The sequence below is a fragment of the Mya arenaria genome, chromosome 12 (assembly GCF_026914265.1).
Source record: "Mya arenaria isolate MELC-2E11 chromosome 12, ASM2691426v1".
Classification (NCBI taxonomy): domain Eukaryota; kingdom Metazoa; phylum Mollusca; class Bivalvia; order Myida; family Myidae; genus Mya; species Mya arenaria.
In genome coordinates, this window is record NC_069133.1 from 11390303 (window position 1) to 11405065 (window position 14763).

The 14763-nt window shown below is 34.6% G+C and overlaps 2 protein-coding genes across 4 annotated transcripts in view; one reads left to right on the forward strand and one right to left on the reverse strand.

Annotated features, from left to right (window-relative positions):
• On the forward strand, positions 1-11128 carry LOC128211829 (cytochrome c oxidase assembly protein COX15 homolog). 2 transcript variants are annotated; one of them, XM_052916909.1, is made up of 10 exons: positions 1-147; positions 2922-3020; positions 3833-3996; positions 4312-4434; positions 4964-5150; positions 5590-5757; positions 6399-6480; positions 7761-7915; positions 8414-8527; positions 10000-11128. In XM_052916909.1, exons 1-10 carry the CDS (start codon positions 85-87, stop codon positions 10129-10131), a joined length of 1287 nt encoding a protein of 428 aa, XP_052772869.1. In that variant the 5' UTR covers positions 1-84; the 3' UTR covers positions 10132-11128. The 2 variants fall into 2 exon arrangements, with proteins under 2 accessions (XP_052772869.1, XP_052772870.1); XM_052916910.1 differs by having other exon boundaries at positions 3836-3996.
• LOC128211828 (bromodomain-containing protein 8-like) overlaps positions 11129-14763 on the reverse strand; it is a 26304-nt gene continuing 22669 nt past the window's right edge. For both annotated transcript variants that reach the window (XM_052916908.1, XM_052916907.1), the window contains exons 18-20: positions 13395-13572; positions 12382-12465; positions 11129-11763 (exon numbers count right to left, since the gene is read on the reverse strand). In XM_052916908.1, the coding sequence (XP_052772868.1) occupies positions 11677-11763; positions 12382-12465; positions 13395-13572 (349 nt within the window). In that variant the 3' untranslated portion in view covers positions 11129-11676. The remainder of the gene's footprint in view (positions 11764-12381; positions 12466-13394; positions 13573-14763) is intronic.

Here is a 14763-nt window from a genome sequence, read left to right on the forward strand (position 1 = left end):
TGCAAAGGGCTAATCCAAAGCGTCAAATTTATGTAATCTATTTCGTAATTATATCGTGTATAATATAAACATATTGAGAACAGAATGCAGATTTATCTTAAAAATCTACAAACTGTGACACGCAACCTGTTGTCACATTCTTTCAAGGTTTGTTTTTCTTTGTAATTTATTAATGTGTTTGTTGTCATTCATTTTCGCGACCTGGTTTCGTAACAAATTTGACAGATTTTATTTAATGACTTGTAAGCATATTTATGTGTCCTTCACGAAGGTCAACATTAATATTCAATCATTTGCTACTTTAAAACTTGAGTGCATATCTGCAAAATAGTTTATATCTGCAAAATAGTTTGTTTAAACATTTTTGCAGTTGCATCATCATGTCTAGCTCTCACCTTAGAGTGGTACTGTATGTCTATGACCATTTAGCATCATATTTGCCTTTTATACCAAGACATTTATTTGAGTTTTGACGCTTTCTTCGAGGCAAGCTACTAACACTAACAGATAATGCCATGATGTTTACAATTTGATTGACACCTGGTAATGATTATTAGGTTTTAGGATGTTATATACTAACATTAGGTCCCACACAAGTATAACACAAACCAATGCTTTTAACGATTTATTCCATAAAACCATAGTATTTATTTTCATGAATTTTGTTTTAATTGAAATGTGTGAGAAATATCATAGCCAGCATGAGACTTGGTCCAAATAATTGCATGTTGACAGATTTGTTTACGATTTTTGATATGGCAAATCCTTCACGTACAAATTGTTTTGTACCAAAAGTCAATAGTTATTCCGATCGGGATTCCAGGTTAAAGCATATTTCGTCAATAAAATATCAGAAAAACAAGAAATATTACCAGATATGTTATTTTGTATTAGTTCCGTACAAAAAAATAAATATCCAACGAATAATTATGAGTTTGATGTGTTTTTTTATTTCAACCGTCAACACATAACTATAAATATACATGAAAGGCACCTGCAAGGCTGCGGTTCACAGTTTTACAACAATCAGAACACCTCGGAGATTGCCGAGTTGTTACGATTCTATTTACGAGGTCTCCTGAAGCGTGCCCGAGATGGCCGAGTTGTTATGATTGGCATAATTGATGTCTGTGTCAGTCAAGTTTTGTTTTATTGGAAAGGTAAATCCTGTGTTTTAATGCATTTAAAGCTTTTTTTGTGCAAAAAACTTTGCATTTACATGGTAAAATATGTGTATAAATCTTTATTATCTATTTCAAACATAAAATACTTCTCTTAGTAAAAACAATTTCAATACTTTTTCAAAACCCTCCTGTTATTGCACAAACCCGTTTATGTTAGGGATTAGAAGAATCCTGTATAACACGTCAATTATTTTAGACTAGCATGAGACCGTGATTTCCTTGTCATAATTGTAATACTCGCGGCAGACCTTGAGACTTGACAGGTATTGGTCTGTGCAGATTACTACATGTAGTCCATATAAAAAGCCGCATTTTTTCTTTTGGCAACACTATGGATCCATAGTACACTTGACTTTGTCTTTTTCCATGCCAAATCGTAGCATTCAGAAAATTGTGCAGAAAGATAATGCACCTGCAGCTAAATGCATCACTATGGGCAAACCAAAATTGCCATAAAAAGTTGACAAAATCTGTTTGCATCAATTTTTCATGGAAAACACCAGTTTTCTTATAGAAAGTTAGATAAAAGCAAGAAATACATGTCTTATTAACCCAACACTTATTCCAAATCCCAGATTGCTTTTATTTTCTGATTATTTAGCACTGGAAGCAATATGTATGTACATTGTTGGTTATGCAAGTCATTTTCGGGATTTAAGAATTTCATAGACAGAATTTATTTGACATTTATAATGTGATCATTGTCATGATTGTGGATGGAAATATAACTACATAAACCAGATTTTAATCATCTATAACATCCAAAACACCCAGGAAATTCCCATGGTAAGCAAACAATGATTATGAAACCCTTTTGTTTAATCCATGTGCTTCATATGATCAGATACTGTAACACATGCTTCATACTCATAGCATTTTATATAACACAAGGGATATTCTCATAGCATTTCACCTATAATATGTTTGTTGCATTTTCTGCACTATTAAAGCTGCTCTCTCACAGATTGACCGTTTGGCGAAAAAAATAATATTGTCTTGGAATGAGCTAATTTTTGCGTAAATGTCTGAAAACCAGTTATACAAGACTGCTTACATAAGATAGATCACAGTTTTTCATATTTACATTCAAAAATTGAATTGAATGCATTGATACCGAAATCAGCTGATTCCGACACACAAACAAACTAAAAAAATGTCCAAACTGTGCAAGTGCAGCTTTAAATACTAGACATATAATTTTAAGACTCTTTTGAAATACTATTTTATAATTGAAGAGCTTTCACTGTATCAAACAGGCAATCACTGTTTGAAAAATAAATAAAAATAATGATAATATTTGAAGGGATCCCTGTATTTAGAATTAGACACTTCATTGCAACCGTTAGTCTCCCTAAAGAATCCCTTGAAAATATTGAATTTCGAAACCCATCTTTTTTACTGCTGACCAACATTTTTGCTGGATACCGTATTGGTTTGGCGGAGTTATAAGAACAACAACTCTGCTCGGAGAATCCTATCTGTCGCATGATCATCTGATAAAAAATTTAATCTGACACATTGACAAATGCATATATATTATGAATTCTGGATCATCAAATGTGTAACACATCAAGGTGCTTTGAAATTTTACTCAGTCAGAAAAACAGTCCATGTGAGTCTAGAATTGAAGTAAAGGCTTAATTATTCACTTAACTGTTTTTCTGAATTAATATCAGTGGAAGACAATTTGATTAGGCATAAAACAACTGCATCTGAAACTTAATTTCTTTAACACAGAACCAGGTATGCTGCCATAGATTCCAAAGATGTTTTCAGACAGGCAAGGTCAGCTACAGTCAGTTTAATGCACTAAGACATCACATCACGTCACAAAAGGTAAAAGAATGGATATACACATGTAGTTTAGTTTTTGCATTTTCATTAGTTCATTTCTTAAAGAAACAAAGTCCAGTAACTATCATAGTCTTGGTGCTGTCAGCTTCATTGTGCAAATCTTGAACCTTGGCCATTACTCAAAAGCTATTCAAGATATTTGATTGAAACTTCGTACTCATGTTGCCAATGACAACGCACCCTTGTGCAGGAGGCCTAAAACTGTTGCTTAAATAACTGTTAATTGATGCCCATTGATAGTTCGAAAAAGTCATACAAAAATTGCGCCAGTATTTGAAAATCATTCAATTTATTTACATTCATGTGTCTTTGTGCACATACTATTTGTTTCAATGTGCACATGTGTAGGAAAACCTATAATTCAGGCTTTGATAGTTTCCAAATTATGCTCTTTAATAGTTTGAAAATATTCATACAAGAAATTAAACTTGGCTGTAAGTTAATAACCGTTCAACATATTCACATGAAACTTTGTAGACATAATGCCAGTGAGAATTTAAGGATAAGTAGCCAAGCCCACAACTCCTGCTTAAAAAATGATGAGTTATGCCCCTTATTCACTAAAATGACCATACAAGCACTTGCATTTGCTGGTCAGCGCTTTTGTTTAAAAATTAACAATTGGATGATTCACAAAATACTTTTAATAAATGGTTTCAGTTTTATATTTAAAATTTTGTGTCCGTTTTATGTTTTTCCTTTTTGAGAAACAAAATTTAGATATAAAACATGAATATTAACTCCATAACTCCGTTTTTGCTTATATGAATAAAAAGTATTTTTTATCTGTCTAGAAGCTGTCTTCAGTTGTTGTTTCCCAGATAATCCGGAGGACTGGTACAGCAGCCGGGAATGTTGTACCAGAGATCACTCCACATGCCCAGAAGATTGTTGGTCGCTGGCTCCTCACATGTGCAGGCATGTGTGTGGGGGCAGTCATTCTCGGGGGAATCACCAGGTGAAATAATTGGACGTGTTATATGTAAATTGTAATGAGGAATCAGGCATCAAAATAAGAACTGAGTTAATTGTTAAGCTAGTGCTTGACATCAAAAGTTTTTTTCATATATATATATATATATATATATATATAAATATATAGATAAGATTTTATATAAAATCAAAAATTCGAGCAAGCTCAGAAAGCATTAACCAATAAGGAAGGTTTGTGCTAATTTTGACCAATAATGACCAAAAATAAGATAGATGATGATGATGATGATGGTAGCAGTAACAACAACAACCACGATGATGGTTGATGAATTCATTGCAGGTTGACAGAGTCTGGCCTGTCGATGGTGGACTGGAAGCTGTTTAAGGACATGAAGCCCCCAAGATCACAACAGGAGTGGGTGGAGGAGTTTGAGAGATATAAGCAGTACCCAGAGTATCAATTGTATGTATTGTAGTTTGCAAATAGTGTTAAAAGGAATATATTAAATCAAAATTGAATACCGGTATCAGTCAATGACATATTATATTTAACCTATTGGCGTACTAAATGATGACTTAGCACACTCAGGTTGTTAATTTTGAGCAGGACTTTCTACCCTTTTAACTGTACAGAGGTAGCTAAAAATAAATCAACACTAGATGCAATATTGAATGAGTTTACTTTGGTTTTTCAAACCGTTCAGAACTTGTAATACCACTATTTATTAATAGAGATATTTTGATTGATATGCATCTGCCTCTGTTGTATTGCAACTTTGTGTGTTTCCCATTGTGGTCTAAGCCTGTAAACAGGGTAATATAAAAGATTTGGCTGCTTGGCTTGTCCATAGAGTTTCAATTGTATTATTATTAACAGATTGACATTTAATCTTCTTATAGGTTAAACATGAATGCTTGGGAAGAATGCAGTGTTTGAAATACTCAACTGTATGTTGATTTAGGACACAACGTTTTCTTCTATTTTCTTCCAGTAGTGGGAAAGAGATGACACTGACTGAGTTTAAGTTTATCTACTATATGGAGTGGGGCCACCGAATGTGGGGGAGGGGAGTGGGGCTGGTCTATGCTCTTCCTGCCATCTACTTCTGGAAGAAAGGCTGGCTGACCCGCGCCATGAAGCCCAGGGTACTTGTGTTTGGGGCACTCATCGGCTTCCAGGTACACTTTAACAACCAGTTGTTTTCTTTTCATCTTTTTGGCTTATCTATTTTCCAATTAAAAAGTCAAGGTTTTGTCTATTTTTCAAATAAAAAGTCAAAGGATTGTCATAGCCTTGACAACATTATCATCTGCTTGCAAACACTTATACCTTCGCCATAAATCGAAAACCTTTCAAGATATTCAAAGGAAACGTGGTACACAGGTTGCAAGAGACAATACATTCATGTACATTCCCTTAATTAACAGAAAAACAAGAGACAAGCGTTGGCATTTGCTCTTAGGCAATCTGGTTATGATATTCTTTGTTTCATATAAAGAAATAAATTGAATGGTATTAAATCAATAACTGATGTTTATAAATAATTTATGTATGATTGTCATTTTCTGTACTTACTCTACAAAGTGTATCTCCAATTTTACTGTCATATGTTTCTAGGGTTTTCTGGGCTGGTACATGGTGAAGAGTGGCCTACAGGACCAGCCCGAGTCCACAGATGTGCCGCGTGTCTCCCAGTACCGACTGGCTTCACACCTCGGCTCTGCCCTGCTGCTGTACACACTATTCCTTTGGAATGGCCTGTCACATGTTCTGCCTCAAGTCAAGGTATATAGCCATGTATTAGGGTTTTAACCAGGTTTTAAAAAGGTCAGGGTGCTGAGGGACAAATAGGCATATTGTAATGGGCTTTAAATAATTAAAACATTATGAATTTCATAGAAAATGTTAGAAATTGTGCTTATTTGAAGATTTATTATGTCTCTACTACTAAATATGTTAAGTTTGTTTGAATTTATAATCATATTTCAAGATAAAATCAAAAGAAAAGAAATCATTGATTATCTTAATAAGCATTTGATTCTTTGAAGGCAGGAGGTGCTCACTCTGGTCTCCATGAGGACAGGGTGCAGCACCCTCACATAACCCACTAGCTAAAACTCTTCATGTATCCCTACATGTATGTAGTGATCTTGCATCACCCAGTGCCCGATAGCCTCTTACAATAGATCTGTCCTTCTGCTCTAACATTATTCCTTTGATATGGCCTGTCTCACATCCTGTACCAAGTTAGAGTATAAAGCTATGTATGTAGCAATCTTGTGTCTCCAAGTACTGGCTGATCTCTTACCTCAAATCTGCCCTGCTGCTCAAGTCACAGTCAAGCTGCTGTACACACTATTCCTGTTTCACGCCCTGACTCAAGTTAAAATATCTATTATTTAACGTCTGTGTATGATGTATTTCAGGTGCCCGAGTTCCGTCAGTTAAAAATGGTGAGAGGCATGTCCCATGGACTCATGGCCACTGTGTTTATAACAGCCTTATCAGGTATGTTGAGACTGACATTTTACATCAGAACCCGGTATTATTATCACTATCTCTATTTAATTTATTGCTAAACCTTACGTTTTGGTTTTATGTATGCTATTATTGATACAATGTTCTTACTTATCATGAAATTTTATGAGAATTTCATAATGTATACATGAAATCAGGAAAATTTCTAATATCCCAATATAAGTTTAAACAGTATTTGTTTGGATCAGAGAGTTAAATAATGGTTATTTATTAACAGTTTATTAAAACCCTGCTTGGTTCATTAAAATGTGCTTTGTTGTGAAACACTGTTAATTATATTTGAATTATATTGTGATTATTAAGACATTTACTTAAACAACAAACAACTAAGTGAAAAAGAACTGTGTATCTCAGAATGTGTATCCATGGTATCAATGCTGTTATACACACCACAGGAGCATGTGTATCCATGGTATCAATGCTGTTATACACACCACAGGAGCATGTGTATCCATGGTATCAATGCTGTTATACACACTACAGGAGCATGTGTATCCATGGTATCAATGCTGTTATACACACCACAGGAGCATGTGTATCCATGGTATCAATGCTGTTATACACACCACAGGAGCATGTGTATCCATGGTATCAATGCTGTTATACACACCACAGGAGCATGTGTATCCATGGTATCAATGTTGTTATACACACCACAGGAGCATGTGTATCCATGGTATCAATGCTGTTATACACACCACAGGAGCATGTGTATCCATGGTATCAATGCTGTTATACACACCACAGGAGCATGTGTATCCATGGTATCAATGCTGTTATACACACCACAGGAGCATGTGTATCCATGGTATCAATGCTGTTATACACACCACAGGAGCATGTGTATCCATGGTATCAATGTTGTTATACACACCACAGGAGCATGTGTATCCATGGTATCAATGTTGTTATACACACCACAGGAGCATGTGTATCCATGGTATCAATGCTGTTATACACACCACAGGAGCATGTGTATCCATGGTATCAATGTTGTTATACACACCACAGGAGCATGTGTATCCATGGTATCAATGTTGTTATACACACCACAGGAGCATGTGTATCCATGGTATCAATGTTGTTATACACACACCTAAGGAGCATGTGAAGCCATGGTTTCAATGTTGTTGTTTTTCACTAACCATGAGGGCATTTGTTGCGGCCTGGACGCTACTCTGACATACAACATAGCCTAAGATGGCTGACCGCTGATGTAGATAATATAAAGTTTTATTATATTCCCACAGGAGCTTTTGTAGCTGGCCTGGACGCTGGGCTAACATACAACACATGGCCTTTGATGGCTGACCGCTGGATTCCCACTGACCTGTGGGCCATCAGCCCGAAGTGGAAAAATATGTTTGAGAATGCAACAACGGTGCAGTTCAATCATAGATACCTGGTATGTAGCATTTACAGGTGAAATGTTCAGAATTTGGAAATGGTTAAATGGGCATTGTTACCCATTCATTATTTTGTACTAATTGGAATGAATATTTAGGAATTACAATGATCCATCACCATTTAATATCGGGAATGTACAAACAACTGTGTCTGAACTAATGTTTGCTGCTGTACTAAATGTTTCTTATTTCCTCTGATTTTCTAATTAGTTTGTTTGTTTACAAGCATAAAAAGTCGAGGTATTGTCATACCTTGGCGTCTTTGTTGTGCAAAACATTTAACCTTGGCCATCACTCAAAAGCCTTGAAAATTTCAAAAGAAACATGGTTCACATGTTGCAAGAGATAATATGCACATGTACACTGCACAGCAAGGGCCATAACTCTTGACTTTTATAATTGTGGAGTTGTTCCCCTCTTTTTTACTGAAACCAACATTCGAGCGTTGTTGAGAGATCCAACTGTACGCCAGGTTCAATGTCTCCCACATATTACAGGCAGAATCTACCATACTTCTGATTGGAGGATTCTGGTTCATGTGTCGCAAGTTCCCCCTCCCACCTCGAGCCAGGATGGCTGTTAACTGCCTCTTCGGAATGGCTCTTCTTCAGGTAAACAATTTTATTCACATTTTCATTCATGAAATCAATATTTAGTTATGTCTTTTATTAAAAATGATGTCACTTTTTTATTTTAGATACGTTAGGGGGAGTCTAAACCAAGTACCAAGAAACATGTATTTCTAGTATTTATGAATAATCTAAAGCAGAACATTAGATTATCTTATTATTTACACATCTCTTTGAATTTTTTTTTTAGCTATTATGGTTTTTAAAGATGAACTCATACTCCCAAATAAGATTTAACACAATTAATACAAATGTTATACAATTCCAAAAAGGATGAATAAATGTCAAAACAATTGTTCTTATGAATGATATCAAGTTTAATTTGAAAGAAATGAGCATAAATTACAGGATTTCTTCCTTATAAGACTATAGTAGACTACAGTAATCTTTTAGCATTCACCAGTCATTTAATTTTTTTGCGCTTTCTGCTATTAAATTCACGGTTACATTCATGTTATCAGTAGTTAATATTTTCCATAAATGCATTATTTAGTAAGTAGTTAAAGGTTTATCAGTAAAAATTTATGTTTGTTATACATATGTGGATGTATTGATTTTGAATAAGAGCGTCATTTTAAAGAAAAAAGTTGAAGTACTGTCATTGCCTATGCGTTGTATTTGTTGGCTAATTGCAAAAACTTTTTACCTTTATCTAACCTTGAGTTTTGTTAATATATCTTAAGTGTGAGATTTTTTTTACTTTTAACTCAGGCCTGCTGACCAAATGTTTCGCTTTTTTGATGAATATAAATCCAATTTCAAACAAATAGTCACGCCTTTGTGCTTTACAATAATGCAAATCAGTCTGATTACTATACTTTTCATTCCATCATCAGTATGGATTTCAATATATGTTAATAAATGAGTGATTTGATATTGGCCCTGTTTATTGTCCAAGGGCAGTCATATTGGCACAAGGCCGAAGGCTGCCGTTTCCGAACTTCCAGCTGCGAATCTATATCTTGGCCCTGTTTAATTAGCCAATCAAATTCTTTAAAATGCGGGCTTTATATCTATATCACTTTTCGAACCGGGGCCGCTAATTGATATAGATATTGGCACTGTTATAGAGGAGGCCATTGTATTATTGGACGAGGCAAATGCTGTGTTTAAGGGCTAATAAATAATAGTTATTTAATAATAACGTTTAAAGAACATGGGCCGTATTCATAAAACATCTTAAGTTAAGTCAATTTCTTAAAATTTTCATATTCAAATCTAAAGAAATGTTTAAGTGATTTTAACATGAATGTTTTTTTCAATGAAGTCAATGAAAATAATGAATTTTTGAAATTTTTGATTTCTCATGATTCAAAAGATACTAAAATTAGAAAAGTGACTCAAGTTAGGAATTAAGATTTAAGAATACCACCCCTGATCATTAATTGGTTTTCTCTCTTATTTTAAGAGATGTCAATGAAATCTTTAGCGTTGTAATATCCCTATTATTGCAGGGTACCCTGGGAGTGTTAACGTTGCTGTATTTCGTCCCAACCCACCTGGCGGCCACGCACCAGTCTGGCTCCGTGGCACTGCTCTCATTCGCTACATGGTTCGCTCATGAGATGAAAAAAATGCCCAAATAATTAATTAATATTTATATTTGCGGAAGTGTTAAAATGGTTCAAAACCTTGTTCATGTGATAGTTTATTTGTTGGAAAATTAATGCAAGATCCAAATTTACTTTATTGATTGATCATAAAAAGCAAGATTTTGTAAAAAGAATTGTTTGAGTTAAATGTATTGGGATTTTAACCGAAATTCAACTTATTTCGTTTCCTTTTATGCTTAAATTTAATAAAAATATTTCAATTCGCAAATATTTGGAAATTCTCTTTAAAAATCACTTTGGCGATGAAATCTCAAAATAATTCAACCTGACATGGTGAATGTTGTTGCTTTTATAAAGCAACATGAGAATAAACATTTTTAAGAGTAAAACTAACAAAAAACAGCAGTGAAATTGACATGATATTCCACTGAAAACCATAAAGGTATATCAGATTTTTGTGCTGTTGACTAAAGGATATTTCACATTTCATGTACATATTGTGATTTTGAATGAACTAAGTTGCTTTGATTTTTATATATTCCTTCATTTTCTATTAACAATAGCTTTTTTGCTAACTGTTTACAGTGATATATCTAAACAGTATTTTTAGTATGTGGAACTTCCAATAGTTTTGTAAAGGGCTGTTTCTTTAAGAACCCTAGTAGCAACTTTGTGCCTAGAAGATTTTTTTCAACAGTAGTACCAAGTAACTACCACATTTTAAATCCTAGTGTTTCATTAAAAATCCTACCTAAATATAGCAGCAGAAGTTACTGTTAAGAATCTCTAGAAGTATGAAATTGCTCCTATTATTCTTGATGAAACAGCCCTTCGTTTATTAAACTTACTGGTACCGGTACTCTTTCTTTTCTATTGTGTTCATGCATTCATGATTACAAAAAACTTTTGATGTGCATTTGCAATTTATTGTCATGGATGTTGCAAAGACAAGTCCTTAGGATGTGAGGTTCTTGCATTTATGTGTACAAATGTGTCTTAATTTTGAACAAAATAAAATGAGACAACAGAAGATTGTTTTGATTTTATTTGTGTATTTTGTTTCTTACACCCTGTATAGCTATGGTAAGAATTCCGCAGATTCTAGATTGGTATTTCACCTTGCATGTACAACCTAAACTAACATCAAGGAGTCATAAAAACATGCCAAACTCTTACTACATTGCAGTGCTTGCAAACTTGTGCTAATCTCGACCACTGAGCAAACAAGTCTTATTTCTTATTTCTAAGTACCTTAAATAGATCAAGACCATCATATTATGAACCCTCACAGTTCTTTCTCTTTTTTCCTCCATTCATTCTTTAGGTATTTACAATTGTATGCAAACTAAGTAAGATAGTGATCACTGCCATTTATTGGTCAAAGGGAGGTAACTCTTAACAGAAAGTAATTCCTTTCAATGCTGAAGCATTTGATGACATATACTGGGTCAGTGCAGTGGCTTGTTTCACTTGATGCAAAAGGAACAACCAAGGATGCAAACGATATATCCCATATTACAAAATCATTGTGTATTTCCGATCTACGCCATTGTACAAGTCAAGTTTCTTCTGCCCAATTCATGTTTCATCTGTCCGAGACTTTCTCTTCTTTGCTTTCCCTCCCTCCGCCTCAGAAGATGTCCGCCTGCGCCGAGATTCCTCCTCCTACAGACAATTAAAATGAGATATAACGCCAATAAACTTTGTGGCCAAGTTTGGTAAAGATAACAAATGCAAAAGTGAGTGGTAATGAAAGTGCAACACTGCCACCGCTGCCAACAGACCATATGATATCTATATTTCTTCCATGCAAGGCAGGCATAATTAATATACAGAATAGAACTTGCTAAAATCAACAGAAATTATTCTAGTATATATGTATTGTATCGGCAGCCAATTTTGGAGAATTAATTAATTCTATGGAATGGTTTAAGTCAGCCAAAGTTATGTTTATAGGTCAATCAATATTTATTCATTAATTACTGTTAACTAATCACATTAATACTTGTATGTGCAAACCAGCAAAAAAAAAAAAAACTGTGAAGAACTTATCCAGTTTTATACATTTGGCTGTGGAAATTTAAATCAGAATGCGTTCTTTCAGCTCAAACTCGTACACATTCCATGGTCGAGGTGGGCTTACATTTAGTTAAATTTTCAATATACCAGCTCATGTATGTCGCACAAGCTGTTCATGTGTGATGCCCTGACATTGAAAACATTTATTTACAACATACTTCTGTTTATCAAGATATGAACAACAGGTTTATAAAAGGCTCTCACCTTGTCACTGCTCTCGTTCCGCCGCGAGGGTCGCAGAAGCTTGGCCTCCGTGTTCTGTAGCATCATCTGGGTGCTCACATACTGCTGTAAGGGGGAACGGGATGTTATTATTATTATCATATTATATGAATGTGATATGATGGATGTTTTTTTAAACTTTTATATTCTTCAATGTTTGTGAAACAAGTGATTACAACATTATATTAAACACATTGGCATGAAGAAAAGTGTCAGAACAGACAAGAAACCAACCTGTCCTTCTCGGTGACCTCAAACCGAACTCACATGTGCTCATGCTAGGAATCGAACGCCTTGGCAAGACTCCTTCGCAAAAAGCAAGTCTGCTTATCAGAAAACCAACAGGTTTGATGTTGTCCACAGGTGCAATATGCATTTTTAACTAGAACATCTTCAATGACCAATGTCGAAATAATTTTAAATTGTTTTAACAAGTTGTTATTCACAGAAGATTAAAAGCAATACTGAACTATTTCATACAGAAATGTTCAAAGAATACTAATATTTGCAGACAGGGTGGAGATGCTTGAGCTGTTTTGCAATGGAACTATATGTAACAAACTCATGCGCATTGGTACATTAGACAAAGAGAGTCTAAGGCACAAAAGGAGACCTGTGAAGTGCTACAAAGTGCTTTTTGCCCTGATAACAAAATAATGCACCAGTCAATTGTAAACACGGCCCCCCTAGGTCCGGGGAATAGCGGGGACTTTTGACTTGGTCCAGCCAACCCTGGCTAAAATCCCTGGGGGGTTACAATTTACTGGTGCATAAGCACATCAATTCTTTTCACTAATGCATAAATTGCACTTATTAATTTATATAAATTAATTAAAAGTGAACGTTTCAAATAAATACATGTTTTAACTAAATCAGTGAGGAAACTCGGTTTGGTTACAGAATCCTTTTAAGGGAATTCACAGCATCGACAAATTAAAAAGTCTAATAGCTATGAAGTTAAAAACTAGAAAACATAAAATAACATAAGGACCAACCTCTATCTGTTCCAGCACATCATTGTACATCTCGGTGGCCATGCGGTTCACATCATGGTTGGCATTGTTGTACATGATGGCGTTGGTAAACATGAGCATCATATCGCGCTGGAACTCTGACGTCGTCCGGATCGTGCCGCTCTCTATGTGACGTTTGATCTGGGTCAGGTCCTTGGGTCTGGAATATGCAGATATAATTGATGTATACATGTCATCCTTGGCCTGGCCTTCACAAAAATATAACAGCATTAAGTAACCAACCATTTTTGTTATCTTATTTAGATTAAAGATTAAGTTGTTATCACTCGGCATTTGGTTAAAGATGCACTATTACTCCCAAATAATATTTACCACAATTTATACAATTGTTTCGATATACCAGAAAAGATGAATAAATGTTGAAAACAATGAGTTTAATTTGAAAGAAATGTCCAGAAAACAAGGTATTTCTACCTTATGAGACAATAGTAGATCATTGTAAATCTTTTAGCATTCACCAATCATTTAATATTTTTCGGGTTTCAGCTATTAAATACATGGTTACAATCTTGTTATCAGTAATTAATATTTTCCGTAAATGCATTATTTAGTAAGAAGTTCAAGATTTATCCATCAAAATTTATGTTTGTTATACATGTGTTACTGTATGTATTGATTTTGAATAAGTGTCGCTTTGATAGATTTTAATGCTCAAATATTTTTTTCTCATAATAGTTGTGAAACTAGCCCCTGATTTAGAATGACATGGTATTAATTAAAGATAATCTTTATTGACTTCAATGTTACAGTAAAAATACATGTCTTTTTATATAAATATAAAGTATTACCACATATCTTTTATACATGACATACAGGACAAGTGCCTAGTTCCAAGAAATGCTTAAAACATTGGACAAAAAATAAACAGAGTCAGTAATAACGCAATGGCATTTAACACAAAATTACCTTCAAAACCAAAATTCATCATTAATAAGTCAAGTTTGCCTGATTTTCAAATACCACCATGCATGATAAAGTTACAGCCAATACACGACCAACTATCCACTCAAAGTGTGACCTTGAACTTTTAAGAATTTTTGCCTTTATGTATCAAACATATGTGCCAGTTATTTTGAAAATCCCTCTATGCATGGCAGAGTTACAGCTCAGACACTGAATAGCGGATGGACGGAAAAAATCACAAACACACGGATGGTGCAATTCCAATATTATCTGCAGGCCATACAGGGGCATAAATATTATCTGCAGGCCATACAGGGGCATAAATATTATCTGCATGCCATACAGGGGCATAAATATTATCTGCAGGCCATACAGGGGCATAAATATTATCTGCAGGCCATACAGGGGCATAAATATTATCTGCAGG